The sequence below is a fragment of the Hypanus sabinus genome, chromosome 23, assembly GCF_030144855.1.
Source record: "Hypanus sabinus isolate sHypSab1 chromosome 23, sHypSab1.hap1, whole genome shotgun sequence".
Taxonomy (NCBI): domain Eukaryota; kingdom Metazoa; phylum Chordata; class Chondrichthyes; order Myliobatiformes; family Dasyatidae; genus Hypanus; species Hypanus sabinus.
Genome location: NC_082728.1, coordinates 58,647,775 through 58,668,916, shown reverse-complemented (window position 1 = coordinate 58,668,916; position 21,142 = coordinate 58,647,775). Strand labels below are relative to the sequence as shown.

General features: G+C 40.3%; 2 protein-coding genes across 3 annotated transcripts in view; both read left to right on the top strand.

Moving 5' to 3' along the window:
- Positions 1–14,477, top strand: part of LOC132380222 (ATP-dependent DNA helicase Q5-like) — a 54,186-nt gene extending 39,709 nt beyond the window's left edge. The window contains exons 8-9 of one of the 2 annotated variants that reach the window (XM_059948930.1): positions 1,739–1,788; positions 14,064–14,477. In XM_059948930.1, the coding sequence (XP_059804913.1) occupies positions 1,739–1,787 (49 nt within the window). In that variant the 3' untranslated portion in view covers position 1,788; positions 14,064–14,477. The remainder of the gene's footprint in view (positions 1–1,738; positions 1,789–14,063) is intronic. The other variant, XM_059948931.1, reaches the window with a different exon arrangement.
- Positions 14,478–19,397: 4,920 nt separating this feature from the next.
- LOC132380220 (ATP-dependent DNA helicase Q5-like) overlaps positions 19,398–21,142 on the top strand; it is a 52,617-nt gene continuing 50,872 nt past the window's right edge. Inside the window, exon 1 of the mRNA XM_059948927.1 lies at positions 19,398–19,728. The gene's annotated coding sequence lies outside the window, so the exon portion shown is untranslated. The remainder of the gene's footprint in view (positions 19,729–21,142) is intronic.

Sequence of the window (21,142 nt, the reverse complement as noted above, 5' to 3'; positions counted from 1 at the left end):
AGAACAGCTTCTTCCCTTCCACTGTCAGGTTTCTGAATGGACAATGAACCCATCAACATTACCTCACTGTTTTCCTCTCTTTTTGTGCTACATATTTAATATAATTTTTATATATTATTATAATTTATAGTTTATATTATGTATTGCTGCAGTAAAACAACGAAACTCATGAAGCATGCTAGTGATATTGAACCTGATTCTATACACTTTCCTCCAAACATTTTAAAGTTATGCCTCCTCGTATTTGTATATCTGCTGTAGGAGAAAAATCCTCTAGCTGTCCATTCAGTCTATACCTTTCATCATCTTGTACTGCTTTATCAAGTTACCTCTCATCCTCCTCTCCAACGAGAAAAGCTCTAGTTCACTTAACCTATCTTCATAAGATATGCTCTCTAATCTGGGCAGCAACTTGGTAAATCTCCTCTGCATCCTCTCTGAAGCTTCCACACCCTTCCTATGGTGACCAGAACTGAACACAGTACTCCAAATATGATCTAAAGTTTCACAACATATACCAGTGACGTTAAACATGGTTCTTATTCTGATCCATTCATTTATTTGTGCTTCACCATCCCTTAGAGTAGTGGTCGCCAACCTGTCGATCGTGATCGACTGGTTGATCTTTGAGACTTTCCCAGTAGATCCCGAAAAAAGAAAAAAAAAGAAAAATAAATACACAAATACTGTTGAGAGATTGTTTCCAGGTTGCGGGGTTTTAGTTCCGTTCTTTCTGCCCAGTGCGCATGTGCATAGCTCCCCCGCACTACACAGTGTACTTGAGTGGTCCCCAACCACCGGGCCGCAAGGAAACGTTATGAGTCAGCTGCACCTTTCCTCATTCCCTGTCACGCCCACTGTTGAAGTTGAACCCACGCGAGGTCATCAGTCGCCTAAATGCAGTGATACCCTCGCGCCAGTGTTCGCCTTGCGTGACTGGCGGGATGCGCCGATGCTACTGGCCCGGGGCGTGGCCGGTGGGAAGCGCCATTGGTACTGGCCCAGGGCACGGCCAGCGGGAAGCGCCGATGCTACTGGCCCGGGGTGTGGACAGATGGGCACTGCCTCTGAACCTGTTTAGCACACCGAATGTTCGTGGGGAACCCGGTGCTAAAATATTTGCAGACGACTTAATTCGGGCTCAGGGTTTCATAAGTAGCAGAGCAGCTACTGCGCTGTGATCTACTGAAACAAACTTTTGTTGGCCAGTAGATCCTACAAGGGGGGCAGGCACGGGCCTGTCGCTCTCCTCGCTCAGTCAGTTGCTCTCTCCGGACTGTGACCGCTGCGGCCCCCACACGGGGACCTTTGTTCCTGACCTTGTCCTCTCACCCCACCCATAACCAGCCACACCTGGCCAGGGTTGTCTGGCGGCGGGCAGGCAGAGGCTACAGTTCGGGCCGGGAAGCTGTCTAATGAGGCAATGAAGCCCTCAAAACTGCTTCAGTACCTTGAGTCCAAGCACCCTGCACTTAGAGACGAACCCGCTGAGTTTTTTCTGCGGAAAAAACGTGAGCAGCGCGGGACAGCGGCTAAGTGCCGAGAGCCGTGAAAACTAAATTGCGGAATAGACCGGACCTAAGGAACCTGCTTCGAGTATTGCTGTATTCCCATCGTGTTTAACACCACCCCCACCCACCTGTCAGCCGGTCCACAAGAAAATTGTCAATATTAAACTGGTCCACGGTGCAAAAATCAGTGGGTACCCCTGGTGTTTATGCATTATTTCTACTTCCAGGTTGTGGGGATGTACTTCCAGACATCTACCAGCACTTACTCATCATTAAGGTACCTAGCCAAACTTAATTTGAGTTTTAATTCATCTGATTGAATTGAGATCTCATCCACGTGTTGTCCAAACAAAACAAAATGCTCAGTAATGTGGAAATGAAATATATGTGACATCTTGGACATGGCAGAGGGAGCAACCTTTGATCCAAATGCTCTTCCGAGAGTTTCCCCTCAACTTAGTGGTTTAATAACAGTGTTAAAGAGCAGTTAAGTCCAGATCAGGTAAGGGTGGTTCCCTGTACAATCCAGATAGGGTTTTATAACAATCTAATGCCACTATCACATATACCAGCTTTTCATTTTAGATTTATTTAAGGAATATTTCAATTTACACATTGGAAAGCAATGCAGTGGTCCAGGCCTCCAGGTGTCGTCATGTATCTTTATACTGACTGACCTTGCTAGTGATGCCCACATGGTAAAGTAAATGGATGAGTTACAAGATAGAATTTTATTTAGCAAATGTGCACAATAAGATCAGACTTACTGACTTTGAGTTTCATGGAAGTTCTAGTTGATGTTCATGAATGTTTCTGGAAGAGTAACAAGAATAGTGAATAATCAGATAGCACAACTGCTGGAGATGTTGAGCAATGTGCAAAATGCTGGAGGAGCTCAGTAGGTCAGACAGCATTTATAGAGCAAAGTGAACAGTTGACTTGGCCTAGACTGTTCATTTCCCTCCATGGATGCTATTGGACTTGCTGAGTTCTTCCAGCACTGTGTGAGTGTTGCTCAAGGTTTCCAGCAGCTGTAGAATTTCTTGTGTCTCTGGGGAAGACACTGCCTCATCAACCCTGTTTCAATCCTGTCGGTGTGGAGTTTACATGTCCTCTCTGTGTTCGCAGGCTCCCCCCCCCACAAAATGTTCTAGTTTCCTCCCACATCTCAAAGATATGCTGGTTGGTGGATTAATTGGCTTTGTAAGTTGGCCCTAATGTGTACGTGACTGGAACCTGGGTTAGGGGGATTTGATGGGAATGTGGGAAGAATGAGTTGCAGGGGAAAATAGTGGGGGAATAGGATTGCTATTTGATGACATAGATAAAATGGGCTGAATGGTCAGCTTCTATGTTGAAAGAGAAAAAATGCCCAGATTGTAGCAACTGGCTCACACTGTTCTGGACATTCATATTGTATATTAACTGGATGAACAAGGTGGCCAAATATGGTATCAAGCTTATTGATATACTGTATAGTGATTTAACTGTTACATGATAGCCTGGCAGTGCAAATGGACTATTAGATCTATATATTCATAGAGAAGGTGATGATTTTCATCTTTTGATCTATCCATGAATGTGGCTTGAGGGTGCAGTCTGAGACACCAATACAACATATGATCATAGTGAAATATTAAAAAATGACTTACTTAAAATTGGAAGTTAGTTTAGAATAGTGTAAGGTTATCTGACATTGTTGTTAAAATTTCAGCCTTTATAATAACGAGAAAATCAATTGCAATGTACAGGGTGTAACCTGTAATTGGAAACTGGACAACTATACCCAGAATTAACTTTTAAAAAGTATTCATTTATTTATATTCTATTCTGATAAAAACCTAAACATGCAAAAAAGAACCAGCTTTAACCAATGTAGTTCAGTAAGTGCATTCACAAGTATAGTTTCTTACAATTTGTCGGTGGTGTTTGAACTTCCCAAGTCTGAATTTCAGATATACTGCATGGGCTGATGAAATGAACAGCTGTTCATGAGTTATGTTTTCCAAGTGTATTTTCTATGTGTAAAAAATGTCCAAGTGTAAACTGTGCAACAGATTTACTTTTATTCCTCCCACCATGTACTGCAGACCTGCTTAAGGGCCTGGGTGTCAGTGGGTTGTTTCTGAAGATTCAACTCTGATTAGAGTGCTGCTCTACACTCTCCTATTCAGCAACTACTTACTGGGAGTTCTGTTGTTTAACCATGGAGTTCATGTACTTTTTATCTTGGGGTTTGTATTCCTGCTTAAGGTCCTCGAAGGCGGGATTAGGTGGTGCAGTGTCCTGTTGCTTGGGTGAGGTTATTGGGATTTCTGTTGCTGCTGTTGGGTTGTTGATTCTGCCTAGTTTGTGGGCATGTGAGCTGCATGTTATCAGATCCTTTTGGTCTTCCGAGTTCTGTTACCAGGTTAAGATTCCATTGTCATATCAGGTTGTTAGAGTTCTCCTGCGTCCAGTGTTGGGTGTTGGAGTTTGTTTGTGCTCAACGTTGAGATTTTGGGATTCCTGTGCCAGAGTTTAAGTTGTTGGTGTTCCTTTGCCGGGCAATGGTTGTTGAGTTTCTCCTGTGCCTGCCATTGGGTTGCTGGGGTTTCAACTATCAGCTTCAGGTGGTTTTTGAATTTTCTAGTGCCCAGTTGAGATTTTATAAGTGTATCCTGTTGCTGGGTCAGGTGTGGTTGGGATTCCTCTTACACAGATTTTTTTGGTTACTTGATTTATTGTTCCTGGATTTGTTGTTGGGTTCTTACTGCCGAGTTTGGTTGTGGTTTCTTTTGGTGAGTTGGTTTGTTGTTATTTGCTGTTGCCAGAGGCAGTTACCTGGAATTCCAGTTGATGGGATTGTTTGTTGTCCAGTTCTTGATGTCAGATTTTTTTTGATGTCTGCAGATTTGGGCTGCTTTTCCCAATTTGGTTAAATTCTGGCTTCCTGTTCCTGGGACAAAGCTGTTGTTGTGCTTTCTTTTCCTGAGATAAGGCTGTTGTTGGGTATCTTGTTACTGAATTCCATGAGTTCCTGTAAATAAGATCTGGCGGTTTTGTGGTCAGTTTGTTGGGATTCCCTTTGCAAGATTCAAACATTGTTAGTCCTTCTCGGGTGTCTATCTGTACCTGGTTCTTGAGCTAGTTCTCGAACACAATCCATACAAAACGGAGAACAAGGTAAGAATTAAGAACATGGCAACAAAGGTTAAAATGACCACAAACCCGCCCAGGGACCAGTCGTCACCCCACATCCGATTCATAAACTTCTGTACCGTTCCAGAGGTTGGGAATGATGATTCATCCATTGTTGTGCTGTGGAATGGAGAGATGGGAAGGTCAGAGTGAGAAAGGTACTGGGGCCAGAGGTGAGATGGGTGGAGTGCAACTGTCCATCCTCTGACCCTAATGCTTTTCATTACTGTAGTGAAGTTAGCTGCACATGACATGGATAGATTTGGGTGTTGCTTGCAACAAGAGGATATACGTGTTAATGCATTTATGAAGACGGACAGTGAAGGGGTTCATGCTGACCACAGAGCAAGCTGGAGCACTGAGATCCTCATAAGCATTCATATATGTGCATATGCATGCAGGTAGGCATCGGTTGGAACATATAGACTCATTCATGCACACAAGTAACCTTGCTCATTACCTCCATTTGCTTTGTGCCTCACACCTCATTCCTCCTCAACCCTGAATCATTTCCCCAACCTTTAATCTCAAACCCAAACACCTTTCTTTCTCTCCCCTTCTTTCTCCTACTTGTCCCCCTCTTCCTTCCCTACACTGGAAGTTCTCCTCCTCTTTCTTCAGGCTCTCTGCTTTTCCACTCTGTACCTTCATTCTCTATTACCCCATCTCCAAGTTCTTTTCACATTCTCTCTTGATCCTTTAAGATCAGCCTCACTTTCCACCCTGGGGAGATTGTGGTGGTCTTGGGTTGGCAGGTGCACAACAGTGCCTCTTGCCACCCTCCTGCCCCTGCTCCTGGGAGCAACCTTGTGCCGTTGAACAAGTATGATTGCTAGCTAGTTACCCAAGGTTTGAAAACAAAATCATACACACATGTATGAAACATCATTGACCTGAACCATTGAACCATGGTTTCTTTCTCCACAGATGCTGTCTGACATGTTGAGCCTTTCCTGAACTTACTGTTTTATTTTAGATTTCCAGCATCTGTAGTTGTTCAATTTTTGTTTGAACTCTGTTGCCGAAGGTCAGGAATTTGGGGAGCTTTGATAATACTGAGTTAGATACAGGGGAGAACTTGCTTTCAGTACAAGGCATTGAGTACACTTGTAGATGAACAGACTGGAAGGTGAATGCTGCGCTGGAGTGAGCTGACCTGTCAAGGACCTGTAAGTGGCACTGAATGAACACACAAAGGTCATCAATGCCTCAACCATGGAAGATGTGGTAGTGGCTAAAATGTGCTGCTATTTCAGCACAAGAGAAACCCTGGCTAGTTTCTCGTAGCCAAATGAACTGATCCTTCGGGAGATTTCATTGGCGGGACTAGAAAAATACAATTTTCTGGTAGGTTATGATCGGTAAAGAGAGCTATTTCTGAAATTGGTCCCCCGACAAGATGCTTGATGTATGATCTTATCATAACCAGCACTTTAATTCACTAGGGAGATGAGCACCAGATCTGGCAACCACTTTGAATATAGAAACTGCCACCTGATGTTTTATCTTATTGTCCAAAAAAGCCCCTGCAAGGATGCCCACATCACTTGTGATCTGACAGGCACTATGATGACTTTTGAACTGATCTGTCTAATGTTATCTTCATCTGCCTACCTCTGAAAGCAGTGGCTGCATTGCCCCTGGCAGTATCTGGTCTGTCCTGGTCCACAGTAATTAACAGCTCTGAGGTGACTGTAGGCCTCCTAAAGCACCAAGACTAGTTTGATGAGAGGGAGTATCTGGCACAGCATTGAAAACGTTTGGACCATGCTTTAGGAGAATGTAGAAACCCAGTATAAAAAATTGGAGAGAGCCATTGATCGTGTGGATAGTCAGAGGCTTTTTCCCAGGGCTGTAATGGCTAACATGAGAGGGCACAGTTTTAAGGTGCTTGGAAGTAGGTACCGAGGAGGTGTCAGGAGTAAGTTTTTTACGCTGAGTGGTAAGTGTGTGGAATGGACTGCTGATGACGGTGGTGGAGGCAGATACGATAGGGTCTTTTAAGAAACACCTGGGTAAGTACATGGAGCTTAGGAAAATAGAGGGCTTTGGGTAACCCTAGGTAATTTCTAAAGTACATATCCGGCACAGCATTATGGTCCAAAGGGCCTGTATTGTGCTGTAGGTTTTCTATGTTTCTAGAATATCTGCCAAACAATCCACTCAGTTGTCCTGCCTTTCACAACCTTCTCCACGTTGCAGAGTTCACAGGTTCCACATTAACTTTATTCATTACCTCAAAAGCAACAGGTGAAGAACATCCTTGATCACTAGGAACTGCCCAACAAGAAAAGTGATCACAGTAAACAGTCCCATATTAATGTTGACTGACCATGTAATAGCTGTGCAGAGTACTTGCTGTGACTGAGTAATTCTAAGATAACACACATCACGCATGCTATAAACCCTTTAAAGGTCAGAGCAACCTTTAGCATGGGACGAACTTGAAAAATCTTTCTCCTTGTATGACCATTAGCAAAGGTTTGAAGAGCACAGTTTTATAGATGAACAGTCTTTACCTGAAGAAGCCAAGTAATGGTGAGATGGTTGCTGTTGCTTTGCCAGCGTCTTCTGAAATGAGATCAATCTTTTCCTTTGGTTTATGTTTGTTTAGTTAAATATTAACCTGATGTATTGGAGGAAATGAGCTAACATTCTTATCTGTGACTTTCTTATATTAAATAAATATTATAAATAAAACACATTGACTGGCATTGCATTGAGCTGTTTTGGAGTAGAGAAAGGGTACTTTGTATCCTGGATTAGGAAAGAGAGAAGTATATACAGTGCCTAGAAAAAGTATTCACAGTTCACAGCCCCCCCCCCCCCCCCCAAAAGTTTTCACATTTCATTGTTTTACAACATTGATTCACCATGGATTTAATTTGGCTTTTTTTGACAATGATCAACAGATCAAAGTGAAAATAAAGTGATCCAAATAATTACAAATATAAAACATAAAATAATTGATTGCATAAGTATTCACCCCCTTTAATATGGCATACTAAATCATCACTGGTGCAGCCAATTGGTTTTAGAAGTCACATAATTAGTTAAATAGAGATCATTGCAGTCAAGGTGTTTCAGTTGATTGTAGTGAAAATACTCCTGTTTCTGGAAGGTTCAACTGCTGGTGAGTTAGTATCCTGGCAAAAACTACACCATGAAGACAAAAGAATACTCCAAGTAACTCCACAGAAAGGTTATTGAAAAGCACAAGTAAGGAGATGATGGATACAAGAAAATTTCCCTTGGAGTGCAGTTTAGTCAATCATCAAAGAATGGAAAGATAATGGTGCAGCTGTAAATCTGCCTGGAACAGGCTGTCCTCAGAAACTGAGTGACCATGCAAGAAGGTGATTAGTGAAAGAGGCCACCAAGAGCCTACGACAACTCTGGAGGAGTTACAAGCTTCAGTGGCTGAGATGGGAGAGACAGCACATACACCAACTGTTGGCTGGGAGCTTTACCAGTTGCAGCTTTATGGGAGAGTGGCAAAGAGAAAGCCACTGTTGAAAAACATTCTCAAGACTTCCTGCTGGTTGCTGATGGAGTAGCAGTTTTCTGAAGTTGCACCTATTTTACTTACTTTACTGTTTCCAACCTGTTTTGAAACCTTATTCTTCAACCTGACTTGCTTCACTATGACTACAAGGAGTGCCAAAGGTACTAGAAAAGAGGATCCTCCTGCATCTTTGGAATCTATTACGGATTTGCTTTGAAGGCTCCTCCGAGGAGCTCCAGCAACAATTTCAGCAGCTCTCATCTGAAATTAAACAGGTGGATGCAAAATTAGATTCTCTGCAAAAAAACCTTAGTTGAACATGATAAACGAATTGAAGATAATGAAGCAACTCTTGACGATTTTGGATGCAAAAATTGATGACTTAGGAAAGCTTTGTAAAAAGCAATCAAAGGCTAATGGAAAAAATAACGCAGAAGATTATCGACTTAGAAAACAGAAGCAGAAGAAACAATCTGCGAACTCTGGGCCTTGAAGAGTTAACTGAAGGTGATCAGCCTACAAAATGCTTTGCAAGTTTTTTGGCACAATTATTTTCTGTAATTTTATCGTCTTTGCCTATGGTTGATCGAGCGCATAGATCGTTGGTACCTAAGCCCACTCCAGAGGAAAGACCCAGATTGGTCATAGTCTGTTCACATGAATTTTAAACTAAGGAGCTTTTAATTCGTGAATCCCGTTGAAGAGGAATGGTTGATTATAAAGTTCAAAAGATTAGAATCGTCGAGGATTTTTCACCTGAGGTCATGAATGAGCATGCTAAGTTTAAAAAGGTTATGTAGGAACTTTTTAACAAATGTTTCAAGCCTTCTCTTCGTTATCCTGCATGGCTCAGAATTATATTGAAGGATGGCTCGAAGAAGTGGTTCTGTTCAGTTCAAGATGCTCAAGAATTCTTGGAATCAGAAGATTAACTGCTCAGTATCTTTCTGCATGAATATCTGCCTCTCTTACTCTTGGTAACCCTTTGTAGCTAACTTTTTTTGAAACTTTTAGTGTTTTACTAAGAGAATAAGGCTTTAATGAGCTAATACCTTGAGTTTTCATGTAACATATATAACAATTACAGTACAGAAACAGACCATCTCAGCCCTTCTAGTCCATGCTGAACACTTACTCTCACCTAGTCCCACCGACCTGCACTCAGCCCGTAACCCTCCATTCCTTTCCTGTCCATATACCTATCCAATTATACTTTCAATGACAATATTGAACCTGCCTTTACCACTTCGTTCCACACAGCTACCACTCTCTGAGTAAAGAAGTTCCCCCTCATGTTACCCCTAAACTTTTGCTCCTTAACTCTCAGCTCATGTCCTTTTGTTTGAATCTCCCCTACTCTCAATGGAAAAAGCCTATCCACATGGACTCTATCTATCCCCCTCATAATTTTAAATAATTCTACCAAGTCCCCCCTCAACCTTCTACGCTCCAAAGAATAAAGACCTAACTTGTTCAAACTTTCTCTGTAACTTAGGTGCTGAAATCCAGGTAACTCTAGTAAATCTCCTCTGTACTCTCTATTTTGTTGACATCTTTCCTATAATTCAGTGACCAGAACTGTATGCAGTACTCCAAATTTGGCCTCACCAATGCCTTGTACAATTCTAACATTACATCCCAACTCCTATACTCAATGCTCTGATTTATAAAGGCCAGTGTACCAGAAGCTTTCTTCACCACTCTATCCACATGAGTTTCCACCTTCAGGGAATTATGAACCATTAGTCACTCTGTTCTACTGCATTCCTCGATGCCCTACCATAACAATTACCATGTTTGTCCTATTTTGATTAGTCCTACCAAAATGTAGCACTTCACACTTATCAGCATTAAACTCCATGTGCCATCTTTGAGCCCACTCTATTAACTGGCCTAAATCTCTCTGCAAGCTTTGAAAACCTACTTCATTATCCATGCCACTTATCTTAGTATCATCTGCGTACTTACTAATCCAATTTACCACCCCATCATCCGGATCATTAGTGTATATGACAAACAACATTGGACCCAGTACAGATCCCTGAGACACACCACTAGTCACCGGCCTCCAAACTGACGAACAGTTATCCACCACTACTCTCTGGCATCTCCCATCCAGCCACTGTTGAATCCATTTTACTACTTCAAAAGTAATACCTAACGATTGAACCTTCCTAACTACCCTTTTGTGTGGAACCTTGTCAAAGGCCTTACTGAAGTCCATATAGACAACATCCATTGCTTTACCTTGGTCAACTTTCCTAGCAACCTCTTCAAAAAATTCAATAAGATTTGTCAAACATGACCTTCCATGCACAAATCCATGTTGACTGTTTCTAATCAGACTCTGTCTATCCAGATAATTATATATACCATCTCTAAGAATACTTTCCATTAATTTACCTACCAGAACCCTTTTTAAACAATGGAACCACATGAGCAATACGCCAATCCTCCTGCACCATCCCTGTCTCTAAAGACATTCGAAATATTTCTGTCAGAGCCCCTGCTATTTCTACACTAACTTCCCTCAGGGTCCTAGGGAATATCCTGTCAGGACCCGGAGACTTATCCACTTTCATATTCTTTAAAAGCGCCAGTACTTCCTCTTCTTTAACCATCATAGTTTCCATAACTTCCCTACTTGTTTCCCTTACCTTACACAATTCAATATCCTTCTCCTTAGTGAATACCGAAGAAAAGAAATTGTTCAAAATCTCCCCCATCTCTTTCGTCTCCACACATAACTGTCCACTCTGATTCTCTAATGGACCAGTTTTATCCCTCACTATCCTTTTGCTATTAATATAACTGTAGAAACCCTTTGGATTTATTTTCACCTTACTTGCCAAAGCAACCTCGTATCTTCTTTTAGCTTTCCTATCTTCTTAAGATTCTTTTTACATTCTTTATATTCCTCGAGCACCTCATTTACTCCATGCTGCCTATATTTATTGTAGATCTCTCTCTTTTTCTGGACCAAGTTTCCAATATCCCTTGAAAACCATGGTTCTCTCAAACTTTTAACCTTTCGTTTCAACCTAACAGGAACATAAAGATTCTGCACCCTCAAAATTTCACCTTTAAATGACCTCCTAATACATCCTTCCCATAAAACAAATTGTCCCAATCCACTCCTTCTAAATCTTTTCGCATCTCCTCAAAGTTAGCCTTTCTCCAATCAAAACTCTCAGCCCTGAGTCTGGACCTATCCTTCTCCATAATTATATTGAAACTAATGGCATTGTGATCACTGGACCCGAAGTGCTCCCCAACACATATCTCCGTCACCTGACCTATTTCATTCCCTAACAGGAGATCAAACACTGCCCCTTCTCTAGTTGGTACCTCTATGTATTGCTGCAAAAAACTATCCTGCACACATTTTACAAACTCCAAACCATCCATCCCTTTTATAGAATGTAAAATAGACTTCTCAGTCTATGTGTGGAAAATTTAAATCTTCCACAATCACAACCTTCTGCTTACTACAAATATCTGCTATCTCCTTACAAATTTGCTCCTCCAATTCTCGCTCCCCATTAGGTGGTCTATAATACATCCCTATAAGTGTTACTACACCTTTCCCATTCCTTAGTTCCACCCAAATAGTCTCCCTAGACAAGCCCTCTAATCAATCCTGCCAGAGCACCGCTGTAATATTTTCTCTGACAAGCAATGCAACTCCTCCCCCTCTTGACCCTCCAATTCTGTCACAGCTGAAGCAGCAAAATCCAGGAATATTTGGTGGCCAATCACACCTCTCCTGCAGCCATGTTTCACTAATAGCTACAACATCATATTTCCAGTTTCAATCCATGCTGTAAGCTCATCCATCTTTCTTATAATGCTCCTAGCATTAAAATAAATGCATTTAAGAAATTCCCCACCTCTTCCTCTCTGTTTATCCCTAGAGGTGCAAACAACTTTACTATCTTCTTTTTGATTTTTTTATATATTTTTTGATACTTTATTTTATACATACTTTCTGAGGTTTTTCTCTATTAATAAGAAAATAGAAAAATGGGTATTTATTATTTTATCATTTTGAAATTGCAAAAATTAATCTGTTTTTTTGGTATGAGGTTTAAGTTTTTTTCTCTCCATTTTGTCTAGGTGGGAACGCAGCTAGCGGTATAGATTGGAGTTAAATCAGCAGGTTCTTTTGGGAGGATGACGTCATTAATGCTAGCTGCCGGCAATCTATTGGTTGGCTTTTTGGTTTTGGGAGGAGGGCTGGGGGGAAGGACTTTTTTTCTGGAAGTTGTATTGGGTTCTTAGCCAAAACTGGTGCTGGGTTACCTTATCTCAAGGTTCGATGTCTGGTTTTAATATACATTCTAGCATGGTCATTATCTTAACTTTTCTTTTAAATAGTATTAAAAATGGATTAAACTATTGATTTACTTAGTCTTAACATGAAAGGGTTAAATCATCCTGTGAAACAGAATAAGGTTTTTGCCTATGTTAAAAAAACTTAAGGTCCCAATTTTATTTTTAACAAGAAACTCATGTATGTAAATGGGACAATCCATACCTTTTTAGCAGATACAAATGCTGCATTTTCTTTCCTCTTTTTGAGCTAAATCTAAGGGGGTTGTAGTCTTTATAGATAATAGTGTTCTTTTTGTTCCACATAGTGTCTGATATTAATGGGCATTTTGTTATAGTGTCAGGAAAATTAGATAATAAATTAATGGTTTTTGCTGATCTGTATGTCCCGAAAATAGATGACCCAGGATTCTTTGATTTTGTTTCACTCTTGCCAGATTTGAGCCTTTATTCGTTAGGTTTGGTAGGAGACTGTAATTGCTGGTTGGATCCAGTTTTAAATTGGTCATCTTCCAAACCAGCTACCCTTAACAAATCAGCTTTATTTATTCAATCTTTCCTCATGAAATGCGGTATTGTTGATATTTGGTGTTTTTTATATCTAGAAGATAGGGAGTATTTTTTTTTCCCCCCATGTTCACCATACGTATTCCAGGATAATTATTTTTTTTATTGATAGTCAAATGATTCCATTAGTTTGATCCTGTGAATATAAAGAGATTGCTGTTTCAGATCATGCTCCAGTGCTTTTGTCTTTAAACCCTCCTGGTCTCCCTCAAACAAATAGATTTTGGCATTTTAATCTAACTTTTCTATCTAATAAGGATTTTTAAAAGTTTCTGGAGAAAGAAATTATTCTTTTTTTTGAAGAGAATATGCTCGAAGAGACTTCTGGTCTTATATGGGATGCTTTTAAGGCCTATATTAGAGGACAACTTATTTCTCATACTGTAAGTGTTAAGAAAAAAGCTATTAAAGAGAAAGTTGATTTAGCTAATCAGTTGTAACAATTAGACCAAAAATATGCTTTGGCTTCAGATCCTGCTTTATTAAAAGATGTGTTGAAGTTAAAACTAAATATCATCTTCTTTTAACGTATCCAATTGAAAGTCAACTCCTAAAAGACAAAAGTCAATTCTATACTCGTGGAGACAAAACAGGTAAATTATTGGCTAACTAATTAAAAACCTTTATAGCTAAACGGCAAATTAAAGAAATTTGTAAAGCTAATGGTGATAGGACAACTGATCATATCGAAATAAATGATACCTTTAGAGAATTTTATTCTGAACTCTATAGTTCCGACTCTACTGAACATAATACTGTAATGAATAATTTTTTTAGACCAGTTAAACATCCCTGTACTTTCTGTTGATTATCGAAAGCAGTTGGATCAACCTATTTCTTATGAGGAAATTGCCAAGCTGTACGTTCATTGCACTCCAGGAAGACTCTGGGTCCTGATAGATTTTCTGGAGAATTTTATAAGGCTTTTTCCTCATTGCTTATACCTCATTTATGTTCTGTCTTTTCAGATTCCTTTAAATTGGATAGGCTGCCACAATCGTTTTATGAAGCTTCCATTTCGCTTATTCTTAAAAAAAGAACCCAACTGAATGCTCTTCATACAGACCAATTTCTTTACTTAAGGAATTTTAGTTGATACTAAAATTCAATCCAAAGTTTTGGCTCATGGACTTGAAAATATTTTACCATTTATCATATCTGATGATAAGACTGGATTTGTTAAAAATCACTATTCCCATTTTAATATTCGTCATTTACTGAATGTTATGTATTTTCCTTCTAAGGAGATATTGGAATGCATGATATCTCTAGACACTGAGAATGTTTTTGATTGGGTTAAATGGAATTATTTATTTAAAGCCTTAGAAAAATTTAACTTTGGGACCGGTTTCATTCAATGGATTAAATTACTTTATTTATCATCTTCTGCTCAGGTTCTTACTAATTTTCAGAATTCTAAACGTGGAACCAGTCAAGGATGTCATTTGAGCCCTTTGCTCTTTGATCTGGCTTTAGAACCCTTAATATTGCTTTCCGAGAATCAAGTGATATCACTGGTATTTTCAAGAGAGGTACTTACCCACAAAGTTTCACTCTATGCTGATGATCTATTGCTGTTTATTTCTAACATTGAGACCTCGTTATGTCCTATGCTTTCTTTACTCTCTTGTTTTAGCCAGTTTTCAGTATATGAATTAAATTTACATGAGTGAACTTTTCCCCTTGAATAATCTGTTATCAATTAATACTAACCTTCCTTTTAAATTTGTAAGAAATCAATGTACCTAGTTGTGTGTAATAATTACTAAGAATTATAAACACCTACTTAAAGAAAATTTTCTTACTCTATTGGATTATGTGAAAAGGGCACTATCAAACTGGTCACCCCTCTCTCTATTGTTGATTGGTCGAATTAACTGTTTTAAAATGAATATTCTGCCTAAATTTATACAGGCAGTCTCCAGGTTACGAACCAGTTCCGTTCCTAAGTCCGTCTTTAAGTCGGATTTGTACATAAGTCGGAACAAGTACATCCGGTATCATTTAGCGTCGGTTAGTCAAATGCTTGTCTTAGTATATAGTATATACTTTACCTTTCTATGCATTAAAACACTTAAGAAACATATGTATTCCAATAATTAAACCACTGCGTTGCTTAGTAATAATTACAGCTTTCATTGGGGCAGGGCCTTTCACATGCTCCATTATTGTCACTTTATCCTTTAAAATTGTTCCGGTTGTTGACTGACTGTAGCCTAACACTTTCACCTTTTTCCCATCGCTTAATTATTTCCACTTTATTTTCAATTGCGATCGCTTCCCATCAATGGAACAGAAACACTGCGGGTGGCGGGTCCCGACCTCCGCTGGCTCCCGAGGAACACTGGGCCCTAAGGACTACCGCAGTGAATTCCCCGGGTCCTAAACTGAGACAGGTTAAATGGGACGAGTGGGGACTGTGCTGTGTTTGGATATTTGATCCTCCACAATATTCCACGTGGGAATTTAAACTGGAGGTGGAGTTGCGAACTCGACATCAACCCAGCATGGGAGTCGTCTGTCACTGGATTGAACTTGGGAACCTCCGTTCTCGAGCCTGGTGCTGATCTCACTGCACCACCAGCCGACTGGAACGGGGAGGTCAGAGTAAATCTTGCTAAGAAAAATTTAAGCCAAATACGAAGTTACACACTCAACACAGTGTCAACAGCAATGACTTAAAATGGCAGACAGGGTTCTCCTTCCTCTGATCATAAGTACAAGTTGTCCGTAAGACAGACGTTCGTAACTTGGGAACGACCTGTATAGCTTTTTCAGTCCTTACCCGTTTTTATTCTGAAGTCCTTTTTCGATTCTCTTGGTTCAGTTCTAACTTTGTATATATGAAAAAACTAACATTCTCGATTAAATAAGATTACTTTTAAAAAGTTAAAAAGTATGGAGGTTTAGCTTTACCAAATTTTAGCTTTTTTTACTATAAAATCTTACGTTTTGGTCATATTACATTAACCGCGAGGGCTGTCCAATATGGGTCTCTTTAGAAGCTAACTCTTAAAAAAAAATTCTATTCTTTCTCTTCTTGGATCCTCTCTTCCTTTATCTTTAAATAAACTTACTGACAATTTGATACTTAAACATACTTTGAGGATCTAGTTACAATTTAGAAAATACTTTGGTTTATTGAGATTTTCTCTTTCTAGTCCCATTTTTTCTAAAAAATTTTTTTAAACCTACTGTGACCGGTGTAGTTTTTAAAGAATGGGATAGTTTGGGTATTACACGAGGAAATCTGCAGATGCTGGAAATTCAAGCAACACACGCAAAATGCTGGTGGAACACAGCAGGCCAGGCAGCATCTATAGGGAGAAGCGCTGTCGACATTTCGGGCTGAAACCCTTCGTCAGGACTAACTGAAAGGAAAGATAGTAAGAGATTTGAAAGTAGGAGGGGGAGGGGAAAATGGTAGGAAAAGACCGGAGGGGGTGGGGTGAAGCTGAGAGCCGGAAAGGTGATTGGCAAAAGTGATACAGAGCTAGAGAAGGGAAAGGATCATGGGACAGGAGGCCTAGGGAGAAAGAAAGGGGGAGAGGAGCACCAGAGGGAGATGGAGAACAGGCAGAGTGATGGGCAGAGAGAGAAAGAAAAAAAAGGGAGGGGAGAAAACCTAAATATATCAGGGATGGGATTAGAAGGGGAGGAGGGGCATTAACGGAAGTTAGAGAAGTCAATGTTCATGCCATCAGGTTGGAGGCTACCCAGCCGGTATATGAAGTGTTGTTCCTCCAACCCGAGTGTGGCTTCATCTTGACAGTAGAGGAGGCCATGGATAGACATATCAGAATGGGAATGAGATGCGGCCTCTGGGAGATCCTGCTTTCTCTGGCGGACAGAGCGTAGGTGTTCAGCGTAACGGTCTCCCAGTCTGCGTCGGGTCTCACCAATATATAAAAGGCCACACCAGGAGCTCCGGTGTCGCCTCACCTGGAAGGACTGTCTGGGGTCCTGAACGGTGGTGAGGGAGGAAGTGTAAGGGCAGGTGTAGCACTTGTTCCACTTGCAAGAATAAGTGCCAGGAGGGAGATCAGTGGGAAAGGATGGGGGGGATGAATGGACAAGGGAGTTGCGTTGGGAGCGATCCCTGTGGAAAGCAGAAAGGGTGGGGGAGGGAAAGATGTGCTTGGTAGTGGGATCCCGTTGGAGGTGGCGGAAGTTATAGAGAATTATATGCTGGATTCAGTGGATAGGCCATCTCCAGAGATGGGGACAGAAAGATCAAGAAAGGGGAGGGAGGTGTCAGCAATAGACCAGGTAAATTTGAGGGCAGGGTGAAAGTTGGAGGCAAAACAGTATAACTCAGTATAATCCAATGTATAATTCTCCGTAACTTCTGCCACCTCCAATGGGCTACCGGCTGGGTAACCTCCAACCTGATGGCAATAACATTGACTTCTCTAACTTTCGTTAATGCCCCTCCTCCCCTTCTAACCCCATCCCTGATGTATTTGGTTTTTTCCCCTCCCTTTTTTTCTTTCTCTCTCTGCCCATCACCCTGTATTCCATCTCCCTCTGGTGCTTCCCTTCCCCTTTCTTTCTCCCTTGGCCTCCTGTCCCATGATCCTTTCCCTTCTCTAGCTCTGTATCCCTTTTGCCAATCACCTTTCTGGCTCTCAGCTTCACCCCACCCTCTCCAGTCTTCTCCTACCATTTCGTATCTTCCCCTCCCCCCACTACTTTCAAATCTCTTACTATCTTTCCTTTCAGTTAGTCCTGACGAAGGGTCTCGGCCCGAAGCATTGACAGTGCTTCTCCCTATAGATGCTGCCTGGCCTGTTGCATTGCACCAGCATTTTGTGTGAGTAGATTGGGTATTAAGTGCTTCCAGGATCTGTTTGTGGAGGAAGTCTCTTTTCGTTTGAGCAACTGTCAGCTAAATATACCTTACCAAAATCTCACTTTTTTCGATACCTACAAATTAGAGACTTTCTACGATCTCAATTACATACATTTCCTATGTGTCCTGATAAGAACTTATTAGATGTAATTTCTAATTTGGAACCTTTTCATAATGGCTCAATTTCCAATATTTATGGTATGTTGTTGGGAATAAGAGAGGCTCCTATAGAGAAAATTAAAAATGCCTGGGAACAAGATTTACAGATTTCAATTTCTGCAGAGACTTGGAATGAAATTTTTAAATTGATTAACACTTCATCACTATGTGCTTGCCACTCCCTCCTACAATTTAAAGTGGTCCACAGGGCCCACATGTCGAAAGACAAGCTATCTCATTTTAATCTGGATATATCTTCCTATTGTGATAGATGTAACAGTGGAGAGGCTTCACTAATCCATATGTTTTAGACATGTCCGAGTCTTGAAAAATACTGGAAAGAAATATTCCAAACTTTTCCTGTACTTTTTAAAGTAAATTTTAAGCCTACCCCTTTGACTGCCTTGTTTGGTATTGTTGGAGAAAAAGGCATAACTTTGGAGACATCTTATTTGCATGAATTGGCTTTTATTTCTTTTATAGCTAGGAGGGCAGTGTTGCTTAAATGGAAGGATGTTGTTCTGCCTACTTGTGCTCAATAGTTACGTGATGTTATGTTATGCTTAAATTTAGAGAAGATGCGTTCGATTTCTGATTCGAACCAAGACTTTCAAACATTGTGGGGACCATTCTTGAACTACTTTCAAACCTTTGATTTGGTGTTAAAGTACAGATGTTGGCTAATAACGTAAATCACTATGTGATAAGGATTTTTTTCCGTCTTTCTTTACCGTACAGCTTCAACTTTAGTAGTGGATTTAGATTCTTTTTTTATTACAATTCAAATTACAATTTAATTAATGTATGTGTTTGATCATGAATATAGGGTAATGTGATTGTAAGTATGATTTAAATATAATGTATTTGGTGCTATTCTATCTTTTTATTGATTCATAATATATATCTTCATGTACTCTAATCTTCTATGTGAAAATCAGTAAAAAAAACAAATTGAAAAAGAAAGAAAGAAAAACACTTTCAGAAATCTTGGCTAGAGTTTGCCAGAAGTAATGTGGAAGATTCTGAAGTCCGCTGGAAGGAGGTTCAATGGTTTGATGAAACCAAAATTGAGCTTTTTAGCCAGCAGTCTCAACACTGTTTGGTGTAAGCCAAACACTGCATATCATCAAAAACGCACTATCGCTACCGTGAAGCATGGTGGTGGCTGCATCATGCTGTGGGGGTACTTCACTGCAGCAGGCCCTGGAAGGCTTGTGAAGGTAGAGGGTAAAAATCACTGCAGCAAAATACAGGGAAAAAAATACAGGGAAAACTTGATGCAGTCTGCAAGAGAACTGCGACTTGTGAGAAGATTTGTTTTCCAGCAAGACAGTGACCCCGAGCATAAAGCCAAAGCTACACACAGTTGGCTTAAAAACAAAGTTAATATCCTGGCCAAGTGAGAGTCCAGACCTAAATCCAATTGAGAATTTGTTGCTGGACTTGGAAAGGGTTGTTAACTCATGATCCCCATCCGATCTGACAGAGCTTGAGCAGTTTTTTAAAGAAGAATGGGGGAAAAATTGCAGTGACAAGACGTGGACAAGCTGAGAGACCTATCCACACAGACAAGGCTGTAATTGCCGCCAAAGCTGCATCTACTAAATACTGACTTGAAGGAGGTGAATATTTCTGTTATCTGTTATTTTGTGTTATATATTAGTTATTAATTTAGATCACTTTGTAGAAATCTGTTTTCACTTTGACACAGAAGTAATTTTCTGTTGATCAATGTCAAAAAAAAACCAAATTAAATCCACTGTGATTCAATGTTGTAAAACAATAAAACATGGAAACTTCCAAGGGGGTGGAGGGATAAGCCCTGTTTGTTGCAATTTTCACATTTGGGTTATTCTGTTGAAGTGTTAGAGCCTATAGAGAGATGGAGCAGTCAACTAGCACACAGTGTTGTTGAAGTACCAACCAGTAGACCTGTTTGGTGATATTGATGGAGAAAAGCTGGTTAGGGCATCAGCAAAAATCTTTCTCATCATCTTCAGGACATTGCACGGGGTCTTTTTTTAAGATGGATGTGGGGCATTACTTACCACCTAAAGGATTACAGCTCAGCTAATGCCCTCGGCTGTGCTTTAATATTAGCCTGGATTATGGGCTCATTTTACCAGAGTGAGACTTTCACCTTTTGCTTCAGGATCACTGAAATGTTATTTGAGAGACAGCCCAAGGGTAAATAACAGTAATGAAAGAACAATGCCTGTAAGTTCTGAACCAGTGTCCATATTATTTTGACCTTTAGTTCTAATTCATTTTCCTCCTTGAATCCACAGCAGAATGATAGGTTCTTGATTGTAAAGGCATTAAAGCTACGGGGGAAGGCAGGAGATTGGGGTTGAGAAGGATAATAAATCAGCCATGATGGAATAGTACAGCAGACTCAATGGGCCAAATGGCCTAATTCTGTTCTTGTGTCTTGTGGCCATGAGACCAGTTAAGCTACTAACCCATGTGTCTTTGGAATGTGGGAGGAAACTAGAGTACACAGAGGAAACCCATGCTGTCACAGGGGAATATATGAACCCCTTACAGACAACAGCAAAACTGAACCCAGGTCATTGACAGTTTAATAGCATTACACTAACAACTTATGCTTTGCACATTCCAGATTTCCTACTCTGCCTTTGGTTAACTAGATTCCAGGTGATAAAACTTCTCCCCCAGGTATTTCTGTTGACTTCCTTGATCTGTTGCTAATACCTACTTCATATTATTTATTATACTTACTAATCTTTGAACCTGTTACACACTTCCTTAAGGTGATAAGGCTAAAATTTCCTGCTTTGACTTTGCCCTCATTTAGAATTGTTAATAGCACAGGAATGGAACTGGACAATGTTTGGATAAACTGAAGAATGCCTGGACCTGGTTTATGGTGACGTTTTTGTTGGTGCATTCCTTAATTCAGCTGTGCCTTTGATACAGCTTTGAATGGTAACTTGACCCTTCTGAATTGACTTAGCATGAATGAAGTGTTCATCTGACAGTTGACTGAAAGCATTGTAGGTTCAAAGTAAATTT